Source organism: Chionomys nivalis, chromosome 3 (assembly GCF_950005125.1).
Source record: "Chionomys nivalis chromosome 3, mChiNiv1.1, whole genome shotgun sequence".
In the NCBI taxonomy this organism is placed as follows: Eukaryota; Metazoa; Chordata; class Mammalia; order Rodentia; family Cricetidae; genus Chionomys; species Chionomys nivalis.
Genome location: NC_080088.1, coordinates 92,922,352 through 92,936,406, shown reverse-complemented (window position 1 = coordinate 92,936,406; position 14,055 = coordinate 92,922,352). Strand labels below are relative to the sequence as shown.

At 46.6% G+C, this 14,055-nt stretch overlaps 1 protein-coding gene across 1 annotated transcript in view; it reads right to left on the bottom strand.

The window, feature by feature from the left end:
- Snx8 (sorting nexin 8) overlaps nt 1–13,809 on the bottom strand; it is a 57,780-nt gene extending 43,971 nt beyond the window's left edge. The window contains exon 1 of the mRNA XM_057764529.1: nt 13,716–13,809. Coding sequence (XP_057620512.1) covers nt 13,716–13,809 — 94 coding nt within the window. The remainder of the gene's footprint in view (nt 1–13,715) is intronic.
- Between the last annotated feature and the right edge of the window lie 246 nt (nt 13,810–14,055).

Here is a 14,055-nt window from a genome sequence, read left to right as displayed (position 1 = left end):
GCTAGGCAAAGTTTTGGTAGTTCATGTCTTTAATCCCATCACTCCAGAGGAGGAGTCAGGCAGATCTCTGAGCTCAAAGCCAGCCTAGCCTACATAGGAAGACCTTCACTAAAAATTCAGGTTCACTAAGAATCGTTCAAAAGAAAAAGAATCTTTAAAAATTAAATGAATTTTTCTGATGTGTTCTTGGATTCAGTTTGCCAGTATGTTATTAAGTATTTTTGCATTAATGTTCATGAGAGAGATTGGTCTGTAATTCTCTTTCTTAGTAATGTCTTTGTGTGGTTAGGATATCAGGGTAATTGTAGCTTAGTAAAAAGAGTTGGTAATGTTCCTTCTGTTTCTATTATGTGGAACAATTTAAGGAGTATTGATATTAGTTCTCTGAAAATCTTGTAGAATTCTGAGCTGAAAGTGATACATTTATACAATGGAGTACCACACAATGAAAAAACTGACATCCTGAAATTTGCAGGTAAATGGATGGATCTAGAAAACATCATATTGAGTGAGGTAACCCAGATCCAGAAAAACAAATATAATACGTACTCACTCATAAGTGGCTTTTAGACATAAAGTAAAGAAAAGTCAGCCTACAATTCACAATCCCAGATAATCTAGACAACAAAGGAGACCCTAAGAGAGACATACATGGATCTATTATCTACATGGGAAGTAGAAAAAGACAAGATCTCCTGAGTAAATTGGGAGCATGAGAAGCATGGGGATCATGGGAGAAGGTAGAAAGAGAAGTTGGGAGGAAGGAAAGGGATTGGAGAACACTATACAGCTCAATAAAATCAATTTTTAAAAAAAGGAATCCCTCCACCCCCAAGTTTTGAAAGTTTGAGAAGTATTGATATTCATTAAGCAACTAGAAGAATTCATAAAGTCCTAGGTCTTTTCTTGACTTATAATTTGATTTTCAGTATTTTTAAATTATCAGTTATATTTGCATCTAAACTGCTAAAACTTAAAGCAACAATCTATTCTGGAGTAATCATAAGTATTTCATAAGAAGCCTACAAATAAAACTAAATTTTATATAAATACAATATAGTTCAGAAAGAGATTTGTATGGCTTTCTACATACAAACTTTCTACATACAAGTAGTTTATGTACTTTTTGTCTTTTTAAAATTAAATTTATTTATTTAAAAAAACTAAATGAAAACTAAAATCTTTAAATTTTAAATTTAAAATCTTTAAAAACTAAAAGTTTTAAAAACTAAATGGCCTCACATTGGGCAAATTATGTAATCTGAGACTGCACATTAGTTTCCCAGATGCCCAGACTCAAATAATCACACAAAAAAATGTATTAATTAAAACACTGTTTGGCCAATGGTTTAGGCGTATACCTAGTTAGCTCTTACATCTTAAATTAACCCATTTCTATTAATCTGTGTATCACCAAGAGGCTGTGGCCTACCGGTAAAGTTCTGGTGACTTTCTCCTTCAGCAACACATGGCGTCCGTCTCCCTGCATTCAGTTTAGTTTTTGCCCATTTCTATTAATCTATGTATTACCACGTGACCATGGTATTACCTCATTTTCTACATGCCTTGTTTCCTAGGCAGCTGGCTTGCATTAGTTTGACTCCGCCTACTCTCTCTATATAGCTCTGTTCGGATTTCCCAGCTGGCTTTACTCTGCTGAGCCACTGGCCAAAGCAGCTTTTTTATTAACCAATGGTAATAAAACACATTCACAGCACACAGAGGGGAATCCCACATCACCAGACAATAAGTGGTGCCAGTGAAATGGCTCAGCAGGCAAAGAAGCCACCAAACACAACAACCTCAGTTCCTGGGACCCCCATGGTAGAAGGAGAGAACTGACTACCTAAGGTAGTCCTCCCTGTGCATGTGGCGTCTCTCTCTCCTTCCCTCCCCTACCCCACATGCACGCCCGCACACTAGTGTGTGTAGGCAAGCACACTAACACATAAAGGCATGCATTTTGTTGTTGTTTCTGGAGACAGGGTTTCTTTGCTGTCCTGGAACTGTAGACCAAGTTGGCGTAGAACTCAGAGATCTCCCTGACTGCCTCCCAAGTGCTGGGATTAAAGGTGTGTACCACACTATCATCTAGCAAGGATAAATATAATTTTAAAAATTAAAAAACAAACCAGTCAAGCTGCAGTCATGAATGGTGGCTCACACATTAACCTCAGCATTTAGAGGCTGAGGCAGGAATATCAGGAGTTCCAGGTCAGCCTGGGCTACACAGTAAGACCCTATCTCAATAAGACTGGAGAGGAGGCTCGGCTGTTAAAAAGGTGAGGCATACAAGCAAAAGAAGGGAACAAAGAAGAATTCGACTATTACACGGCTCCAAGGGGAATCCCAGACTGATTACAAAGTTTCCCGAGACCTGTTTATGAGATGTGGAGTGGGCTGGCCACAGCTGTGCATCCTTTAATCCCAGTGCTTGGGAGGCAGAGGCAAGGAGATCTCTGTGATTTCCAGGCCAGTCTGGTCCACATGGTAAAACCACACATGCACTGGAGACCACACATACGTGCACGCATGCACACACACACAAAGAAAGATGAGAGTGAGTCACTTCCAGGCTGGCCAGTAGCTAGTCCTGTCAAAGGTTAGTACAAGCACAGACCACAGTGGGGAAAATCTCCCCGGCCTGCCTCGGACGCGATGAAGCACAAGCGCTGGGCTGCAAACACCGCTCTAACGAGTTCTTGAAACTCAAATCAGAAGCAGGAAGCACGCCTAGGCAAAGGATCCTGGATCCTGCTACCCCATGAACCAAAGACTGCTTTCTTTTTTTTTTGTCTGATATGGACAAGCTAGCTTCAACTTCCATATATAGCCCAAGAACCTTGAAATCCTCAAGTGCAGGGATTACAGGAAGCACCACTCCCACGCCTAGGACATAGGGTGCTGGGGATGGAACCCAGGTCCCTGTGCATGCTGGGCAGGCGTTCTCCCAACTGAGCCACATTCCCGGCGCTACCACCCATCTCCTTCTAAAAGAACCTATCAAACTTCAACTCATCTTGGAACCACTCACCCATTGGCATCCTTCCAGAGTTTGTCAGTTTGGGGGATGAATCTTGGAAGAACTGATACACTGTGAGTTCAAAGTTCCAGAAAGTCTCCTTGTCTCTCTCTACCTCTCCATTCAATCTGTTCTCAGTTTGCTGGAGGTTTTTTTTTTTTCGATTTTTGTTTCTTTAAGACAGGATCTCTCTGTAGCTCTGGAGCCTGTCCTGGAACTTGCTCTGTAGACCAGGTTGGCCTGTAACTCACAGAGACCCGCCTGCCTCTGCCTCCTGAGTGCTGGGATCAAAGGCATATGCCACCACCACCTGGCTTGCTTGTTTGCTTGCTTTCTTAACCCTCCTCCTAGGTCTGGCTGATGAACTCTGAAAATCACTCAGGTTCTCTGACACAAAAGTGAAAATATTCTAAAACATCTCGGAACCAAACACATCCTACTGAAGGCTACGCAGGAAGGCCACCTGAGCCACCACAGTAGAGGTAGGCATGGTGGCACAAGCCTATAATCCCAGCACGTGGAGACTGAGACAGGAGATCCAGAGTTCAAAGCCAGCCTGGGCTATGGTGACAGCCTGTCTCAGAAAGGAACAGGGAAGGCATGGAGGGAAGTGCTGGCTTTGTGCTCCGGGGTAGAGGGCTTGCCTACCACTCTGGGTGCCATCCCCAGCACTGCACAAACCAGGCATAGCAGTGCCTATCTGTATTTTCAGGTGGAAGCAGAAGGATGGGTCAGGAATCCAAGGTGACCCTTGACTACACAGTAAATTCAAAGCCAGTCTGGGCTACATAAGTCCCTACCTCAAAAGGAAAAAAAAATAAAATAAACCAAAAAGCTAGGTGCTCCTAGAGAATGCCCAGCAGGCACTGGGAATGTAATTAGCCAAAATCCATTTATAGAAGCCTTATTGATCTGTGGTAGAAACATGAAAGCTAAGACAAGGGCCCCTGCCTTCCACTGCCAGAGGCGCAGACAGCCTAAGAAAACAGTTAACCAGAATAGGAAGGCACTAGAAATCCACACAGCAAATTAGGAACTGGGAATATGTTACAGAAAGGGAACTACTGAGTCAGAACCTCCCCAACACCCACCCACATTGATACCAAGTGTGGAGACTGGATTTTCCATACCAAGGTAGCTGTCATCTGACACTCAGATACCCTGAAACTCCAAGAAAGCTAACCAGAGCTAAGCCAGGGACAGTGGAGAACATAATACGTAATTCATTGTGGGGAACTTGGTCAGTGCCTCCCAGAATTCAGGAAGTGGTGGCTTGCTCTGGAGAAGCAGCCAGCCAAAGACTCACACGAGGTCCTGCTGAGCACCCGCCTCCATGCCCTGTGTCTGCTGGCCAGATGCACTGCTGGGCCTAAGCTGGAGGCCAACAGCCTAGACTAGCACCCACTCCGTTGGGTGCTCTTTCGATGTGGCCACTCATCATGTTGCGAAGAGCATTCTGCTCTGAGGAGCAGGGTGCATCACACCTGGGTTTAGGTAGTATATGGAATGACAATCCTAGCCACCATAGCCCATTAGTAAGGCAGGTGAGGGGAGATCGCAAGTCTTTCCATGAGACACTAGTCAGTGAGTTCAGGGTAGATTAAGGGAAGTCACAAAAGTGGAGTACAGGACACCAGTCCAAGTCCATGGCAGTCAGAAAAGGGAGTACCCACCCCCTAATAGAGCGAGGCAGCTGCTGTGACTCCACTTCACCACAGACCATCCTACACCGCCATTTCCTCAGCTGCAAGGGACTGCAGTCAGGCTTGAACTGTCCGACAGGGGAAGCACAGAGACCCACCAGGAGCACCTGCAGCCCTTAGAAAGCCATTCACACTCCTGAGCACTCAACCCTGCCTCTTCCCTGGCTCCCCAGAGCAGTACACTAAACCCAAACAGTGCATGGGACCTGTGGTGGTTTGAATGAGAATGGTTTCCATAGGTTCTTATGTTTGATAGTCCCAGCTGGCGGAACTATTTGGGAAGAATCAGGAGGTGTGGCTTTGTTAGAGGAGGGGTGTCACAGGGCAGGAGGATGCTTTGAGGTTTCAAAAGACTACACTATTCTGTGTGTGCATTGTGTCCATGTGTCTATATATCTGTGTGTCCGTGTCCATGTCCGTGTGTGTGTGTCTCTGCCTCCTACTTGTGGACCAAGATGTGAACTCTTAGCTAGGTAATGGTGATGCATGCCTTTAATCCCAGCACACAGGAGGCAGAAGCAGGTGGATCTCTGTGAGTTCAAGGCCAGTCTGGTCTACAAGAGCTAGTTCTAGGACAGCTAGGACTGTCTTGAAACCTGTCTTGAAAAAAACAAACAAAAAGATGTGAGCTCTCAGCTATTCCTGCTACCATACCATATCTTTGCTCCACCATCATAGACTCTAACCCTCTGGAAACAACAAGCACAATTAAATGTTCTTTTTGTAAATTGCCATGGTCATGGGTGTTTTGTCATAGCAATGGAAAAGTGGCTAAGACAGCACCCCAGCGTTGCCCTCTCTTGCCTCTGCTCTGCAGTCTTCAACTCCCATCCAGTTCCAGTCTAAGGAGACCAGCCCTCCCATCTCTCAGATCACCTGCCTCTGCCTCCCTAGCACTGGGATTAAGGGTGTGAGCCACCACACACTTTAGAGTAGCACAGTACTCCATTCTGAGCTACCAACACTATGCCACTGAATGGAACATTTCAAAAACATCTTGACAGTTGAGTTCAGGTTGGAACTCGGTTGATATAGCACACACTTGGCACACAGCACACCTTGGTTCCAGCAACACAAAATCCAACCGTGGTGGTACTTGCCTCTGATCCCCACACTTGGAAAGTGGAGGCAGGAGGATCAGAAGATCAAATCATCCTGGCTACACAGTGGTTTCAAGGCCAGTCTGGGCTACATAAACCTCTATCTACACCAAATATAAAATAAAGATAGCCGAGCAGTGGTGGCGCACGCCTTTAATCCCAGAACTTGGGAGGCAGAGGCAGACTGACCTCTGTGAGTTTGAGGCCAGCAACCCTGTCTTGGAAGAAAAAAAAAAAAGGTTAAAATTTTAAAAATCTATTTAGCAGTACAGCAAAATATCTGCAGAAAGAAAGAGACTGTGAAAGTATATATCCTGGACACAGTGAGGACAACTTCATAAGCTGCACTGGAAGCAAGGAACTGCAGGAGGATGCTGCAGCCAAACCAAGCGCTAAGGGACTGGAGTCTCTGGAAAATGTCTGTACTGGCGGTTCTCTGCGCTTATGCAACATCTCCTCAAAGTGCCAATTCCCATACAGCATTAAGTGTTACTGGGTTCTGATTACAACTCATCCCTAGGACTCCAGCAGTCAACACTTCCCAGGCACAAACCAGGCTTGGAAGATTGTCGGTAATGACATAATTGTAGGGATGGGGAGGAGGCTGGTTAGTAGAGAGTTTGCCTAGCATGCATGATGTCCTGGCTCCTGTGTCTCATACCATATAAACCAGGAGCCAGGCTGGTGCATGTCTGCCATGTATTCAGGAAGTAGAAGAAAGAGGATCAGGAATTTAATGCTATCCTCAGCTACATAGTGAGTTTTGAAGCCAACCTGAACTACATGAGACTTTGTCTCTAGACAGACAGACAGACAGACAGACAGACAGACAGATCTTAATTGTATATCTTCAGAGAATCTACCAGACAACTTTCTCTGGTCCCTATGCAGCTTCCTCAGTTAGCAAACCTCACAAAGCTACTCAAAAACATTCCTAGGAGCCAAATGACCCCTACGAAAGCCCACAATGTAGAAGCAGCAAAATGCCTTCCACAACCCGTGGACACAAACAGCACCAGCTGAGCTGGGGGTGGGGGTGCAAGCCTACCATCCCAGCTACTTGGGAAGCTGAGGCAGGAGGAGGAAGGACTGCAAGTTTGCAACTAGCTACACAAAGCTGAGCTTCACATCAGCCTGGGCAAAGTAAAGAGACCCTGTCTCAAAAGAAAAAGCAAACAGAGGGGATGGGAAGATGGCTCAGCTGGGAAAGCTGTGCCATGCAATATGAGAACTTGAGTTCGAAGCCCACCCAGCACCAAGTAAGAAAACAAGCTGGGTGTAAGCCGTGCGTGCCTCAATTCCAGTACCAGGAAGGTGGAGACAAGAGCATCCCTGGAGCTAGCAGATAGCCAGCCCAGCTGACTCACCCTGCTCCGGGTTCGGTGAGAGACTGTCTCAGAAAGTAAGGTAGAGAGGGGCACCTTTAATTCCAGGAGAAGAAGCAGGTGGGCCTCTATGGATCTGAGGTCAGCCTTGTCTACATACTAAGTTCCAGGTCAGCCAAGGTTACAAAGTGAGACCTGCCTAGAACAAACAAAAAAGGGGGAAACCCACAAAGACACCCAAAACACTGACCTCCAGTCATGTGCACCCACACCTTTGCATGGGCATACACATAAACATTCTAATGTATATAGACACAGAGACACATTCAAAGAACAAAATACAAAAAGACGGTTCGCAGGTCACTCAGAATTAGTACCCTTGCCCAGCATGCATGACATGGTGTGTTCAGGACAGGGCAGGGGCTCAGCTGGTGGAGTGCTGCTCATCTAGCATGTATGAGGCCTTGGGTTCCATGCCCAGCACTACAACACCATATATGATGGTGCATGCCTATAACCCCAGCACTTGGGAGGTAGATGTAAGAGGATCCACAGTTCAAAACCAACCTTGGCTACAAAACAAGGTTGAGATCAGTCAGGGCTACATGAGATCAGTCTAAAATCAAAATAAAACCACTAACAAGTCTGGGTGTGATTCTCCAAGAGCTAAGACCATCATTTGCCTCCAAGCACACTCCCAGAACCACACCTGCCTTAATTCCGGTTCTAATTCAGTGTGATTCTGTAAAGAGAACTGGAAAGTCCAGTGTCAGAAGGCCACACAGCTTCTCAGATCTAATCCCACTTACAGCTCCCAGTAGTGCCTACATCACCTTTCCTGTGGGCTCTGTCCATCGCCCTGGCACACAGCACAGCAAAACATGTCTTGTTTGTGCTTCATTTTTCTCAGGAAACAAAAAAAAATAAATAACACGAAAACAGAATTCCCCTGCTCGGAATACATCACTTTCTTGCTAACCACAAATTCTGACAAAGTTTGTTCTACATAATAGAGACCCAGTTAGTTCCTCTTTCTTCGACTGACACATTTTACCTTGCAGCGTGAGTGTGTGTGTGTGTGCGTGCACACGTGCTAAAGCATGGTCTCATATAGTCTAGGCTTCGCTTCTAACTAGATGAAGATTAGCCTTGAACTTAAAATCCTCCTGCCTCCACCTCTCCAGTACTGGGATTACAAGCGTGCACCATTACACCCAGTTTATCGGTAGTGGGAACTGGACCCAGGGCTTCATGCAAGCACTCTACCAACTGAGCTCCATCCCTAGCCAAGAGAGAACAAAGACAAATTGGGGGATAGGCGAGAGAGGGTAGCAGAAGGGGTAAAATTGAGCAAAGTACAATGATAAATACTTATAGAAATGTTACTAGGAACTCCATTATTCTGTATGCTAATTAAAACAATTGATAATGCCGGGCGGTGGTGGCGCACGCCTTTAATCCCAGCACTTGGGAGGCAGAGGCAGGTGGATCTCTGTGAGTTCGAGACCAGCCTGGTCTACAGAGCTAATTCCAGGACAGGCTCCAAAACCACAGAGAAACCCTGTCTCGAAAAACCAAAAAAAAAAAAAAAAAAAAACAATTGATAATAATTTACAAAAAAAAAAAAAAAAAAGACCAGGGCTGGAGAGATGGCTCAATAGTTAAAGAACAGTTGCTGATCCAGAGGACCCAGGTTCAGTTCCCAGCACCCACAGGGTAGCTCACACCCACCTGTAACTCCACTTCCAGGGGATCCAATGCCCTCTTCTGACCTCCTCAGGCACCAGAAAAGCATGTAGTATACATATATTAATGCAGAAAAATACACACATAAAATTAAATAAACTTAAAAATATTTTTAAAACATAAATTATCAAACTAAAATATAGTGCTGTCTTTTAAGAGACATATGATAATATGCAGTCTGCTTCAAACATCTAGGCCCCTCCTGTATATCAGGTGTCATTCTGGGTGCTGAGACGTGACAAAAAATAAGCTTCTACCCACCTCAAGTCCTCAGATTAGTGTGTAAAACAGGAAGATGGATGCTCTTAATGTGAGCAGCCATTTCAGGGGTGATTTAACCACTCTCAACTACACACATCCGAGGTGACAGCTCAGTGAACTGCGACAAGTGCAAATACCCAGAAGCAAGGAACTGAGGGCCAGGGAGTGTGAGCCCAGGCAGGGCAGCAAACAGCAATGCAGGGGACCTGACCACAGAGAACAGGAGGATAGCTGCTGGCTGGAATGCATGGAATGCCATCCAAAGGAGTCTGCTAACACAATGGAGACCAGACTCCCCTGGATCTCCTGGACTAAAGTCACAAGGAATGCATGAAGCAGTGTCTAGACACACAGCAGCAATGTGCACATTTTGTTTGTACATATATGCTCTCTCTCTCCACACACACTCACACTCAGAGATCATGTGATGAAGCAGGCATACCACAGTCCAGCAGTCCTGAAATGAGATCCCAGGTTGCATCAACACAGACCAAATAGCTTCAGTGATTCTGATTATTATCCCACATTGCTGAGGATGGAATCAAGTCCTTGTGCATACTAAGCAAGTGTTCATCCATTAAGCCACATCCCCAGCCCCACTAGGTTTTCCTTTCTTTCTGGTTTTAATTTTATGTGTTTGCATGTTTTACCTGCATGTGCATACGTATGTGCAACATGTGTGTGCATGTGGAGGCAAAAGAGGGTGCTGGGTCTCCTAAAACTGGATTTACAGGCTGTTAAGTTGCCATATGGGTGCCGGGAACCAAACCAGGGATCCTCTGGAAGAGCAGCAAACGCTCTTAGCTGCTGAACCATTTCTCTAGCTTTTAAAGTACGGGTATTTTACCCGTATGTCTATGTACCACATGCATGTTATTCCCAAAAATGCCAGAAGAGTGTTGGACCTCTTGGAACTAAAGCTACAGACAATTGTGAGGAGCCATGTGGGGGCTGGTAACAGAACCCAGGTCCTCTCCAGTCCCCACTTTTTTGTTGGTGGTGGTTTTGCAAGACAGGGTTTCTCTGTGTAACCTTGGCTGTCCTGGACCTCACTCTGTAGACCAGGCTGGCCTCAAATTCACAAACATCTGCTTGCTTCTGCCTCCGGAGTGCTGGATTAATTAAAGGTGCACACTGCCACCACCACCCAGCTCCTACTTTTTAAATGTATTAATGTTCTTATTTGTTGGGAAGAGTGAGACAGGGTCTTGTTATATAGCCTTGGCTGGCCTGGAGCTTGCTAAGTGGACTCAGGACGTCCTCAGACTCCACCGCCTCTGTCTCCCAGGTTCTGGGATTAAAGGTGAACCACCACTGCCCAAATAAATAAAACTGCCTTAATTTCCCCATCCACCCCATATGGGAATCAAACACAGGCCATCCAGACTTGACAGTAAGTCCCTTTGCTGGTTGAGTCATTGCTGCAGTCCTCCATCAATCAAAAACAAACTGTACAAGCCCTAGGATCTGGCAATTCCACTCCTAGGATATCTTCTGGTGATGGGCAGGATATAAGACTCCAAAGATGTCTACGTCCTAAACCCAGAACCTGTGACTTTGTTACTTTCACTCAGCAAAAAGGGAATTAGGATTTCAGTGAAATTCGAGGTTGTTCATCAGCTAATGCGAACATAAGGAGATGACAAATCCTGATTTTCTGAGTGGGCCCCCCCATTCACAGGGGTCCTTAAAAGTGGAAATGAACAAAAAGAGAGCCAGACAAGGCAACATGAGAGACCTGGCTCAGGTCTGGGAAAAGGAAACTATCAGCCTAGGAATGTGGCCACTTTTATATACTGGGAAGGAGGGCAGATGAACACTCCCTCATGGCCTCCGGAGGCTGTGAAAGCCAGAGAAACTTGCTTTGGACCAATGACTTCTGGTGTGTGGTGGCTTGTACCTACAATCTCAGCATTCAAGAGACAAGGCAGGAGGACAGGAAGACCATGGGTCAGCTACCTACACAGCTGACCCTGTCTAAAAAGTAAATAAATAAGGATGGATGTGGTGGCCTTTATGGATGGATGTCTTTAATCCCAGCAATTAGGAGGCAAAGGCTGGAAGACCTCTGTGAGTTCAAGACCAGCCCAGTCAACATAGTAAATTCAGTTGTTTTGTTTTGTGAGACAGTTTCTTTGTTTAATAGTCCTAGCTGTCCTGGAACACACTTTATAGACCAGGCTGGCCTCAAACTCACAGAAATCCACCTGCCTCTGCCTTCCCAGCGCCGGGATTAAAAGCATGTGCCACCACTACCCGACTTGTAAATTCCATTCTCAGGAAGGGCAATCTCCTACAGGATGTGCACAGTTTACCCTTCAAATAAACAATAATGGGCGATGTGCTGGAAACTACAATGGACACGTTTGCCCCCAGCAACTCCAAACCACACAAACATGAAACTATCACCAGTCCCTGCATGAGCACCACCAGCTCTCAAGTGGAGACAGAAGACAGAAGAGGAAATCTGCTATGTGCCCAAAAGCTACACTGCTTATTCCTTTGAGGTATCAAAAGCCAGCCAACTATGAAGGTGTGTGCTCGTAGGCAAATGACGAAGAGGATGAGGCAGGAGGAGTGAAGTCAAAATCAACTCAGCCTACTGCCTCTGAAATCAAACCCATCCTCAGGACCAGGTTAAAGGGCTCAGTGGCTAAGGGCATTTACCACACAAGCCCAACCACCTAAGTCCAGTTCCCAGAACCCAACTCGAAAGGTGTCCTCTAGCGGGCATACCTGTGCCATACCACAGTGTCCACATACAGGGCATACACACAATAATAAATTTTCCAAAGAGTTTTTCTCGACGGTGTTCTGATTTCAGCCCACCTAGCCAAAGTCTCCAAGACACTTCAAGTAAGTTTCTCCCAGAAGATAAGGAAGATTTTCTTCACCATTTAACCAGATTGGTGTCAAGTTTCACATAGGATGCAATGACAAGCTAGGATCCACCAGAATTAAAAACCCATTTTTCAACTTACACAGCTGCCAGGATGGCCTGTATATCGTGAAGGGCTACATGGTTATGGCTAATGTACAAGTCACACCACTGCCCTAGGGAGTTAAACTATCTATCAAAAATCCATGCAAAACCAGGCAGTGGTGGCATGCCTTTAACCCCAGCACTAGGGAGGCAGATGCAGCCGGAAGGCCAGCCTGGCCTACAGAGTGAGTTCCAGGACAACTAGGGCTATTACACAGAGAAACCCTGTCTTGAAAACTCAAAAAAAAAAAAAAAAAAATTCCAGGCAAAATCATTCCTAATGTCAGCCATTAGCTGAGTTCTTCAGGAATCAATACAGAAAATCCCAAATTTGCCAAGAGATCTCTGATACATCAAAGTTGTTACAAGACACTAGCAACTGCTTCAAGAGTAAGGCAGGGGCTCAGAGGTTAACAGCACACACTGCTCCTGCAGAGGACTTGGGTCCCAGCGGTCATGCTGGGTAGCTCACAAGAATGTGTAACTTTGGCCAGGTGGTGGTGGCGCACGCCTTTAATCCCAGCACTCGGGAGCCAGAGGCGGGCGGATCTCCATGAGTTCGAGGCCAGCCTGGTCTACAAGAGCTAGTTCCAGGACAGGAACCAAAAGCTATGGAGAAACCCTGTCTCGAAAATAAAAAAAAAATTTGTAACTTTGGGTGCTCGGGGACCCAACACTTCTGTCCTCCAAGGGTGCCAGTGTCCCCACCCACAGGCACAGTTAAAAATAATAAAAATAAGTAACATTTTTAAAGGCAGAAGTAAGGCCTAGATCAAACAGTCTCACATTCTCAAGGCGCCCTGGTATACATACATAGTGCCCTTCAACATACAACCTCAAGAATACAATGTTTTCGGCCCATGCCTTTAATCCCAGCACTCCAAGGGCAGAGAGGAGGGTCTCTATAAGTTCGAGGTCAGCCTGATCTACAAAGCGAGTCCCAGAACAGTCAAAATTAAAACCCTGTCTCGGATTTAAAAAAAAAAAAAAAAAAAAAAAGAATTCAATGTTTTACCCAACAAGACCCAAAGACCAACTCCTAGTGGAGTTCCACCTAGACACTCTTCATCCACCAAAGGCGTTCATTCATGTTCTCCCTCCCCGGGAGTTAAAAGCTACTACCCCAAACCTTTCGTTCCTAGAGAAGAACCTGTCTTTCCACCAATGCTCTAGATGGCCATGCTCAGTGTGACACCTGGCCAGACCTGGCTGAAACACATCAGGCCTACTTCCAACCTTGCGCCACTGGGCACATGGATGCGTCCCCACAGTCCACAAAGCCGGGGACCCCAGGAAAACAGTCTATACCAAAGATAGATCCCTTTCCCTGGGCATGGTCACATAACATAAACCACTCTCTGGACGAGCGTTCGCAAGGTGGGATCAGAGAAGATCCAGGTGCAACTACAACGACCGCGCGCTAACCGAGAGCTGGAGAGCAGCGTCCCTGGAAGCAGCGGGAAGATGCTAGCCCCACGATGTCCCCACCCCCCGGACAGGTCAGGCGAGGTGTCGCGCAGACAGGTGGTCCCCCACAGAGAGGTGCCAGGCTTTCCACCCCGCCGCGTGCCTTACCTGTCGCCGGCGGATCCGCCTCCTCGTCAGCCTCCGCCTCAGCTGCCGCAGCGACTGCCGCCGAGGGCAGCGGGTCCATCGCACGGCCAGTCATGTGAGCCCGCGCGCCCACGTGACTTCCTCCCGCGCCCGCCGGCCAGCCCCGCCCACGCCAGCTCTTGTCCGGCGCAGCCACGCCCATCCCAACCTCGACACGCCCCTCCGCGAGCCCCTAGCGTTAAAGCCACGCCCCTGTCCACGGGTCACGCCCAAACCACGTGGCCTCGGCCTGGGTTGCGTTTCGCAGCTAGGGTCCAAGCCGCCCAGCGCCACGGCCCACGGGCGCGCACCCACCTCGCAG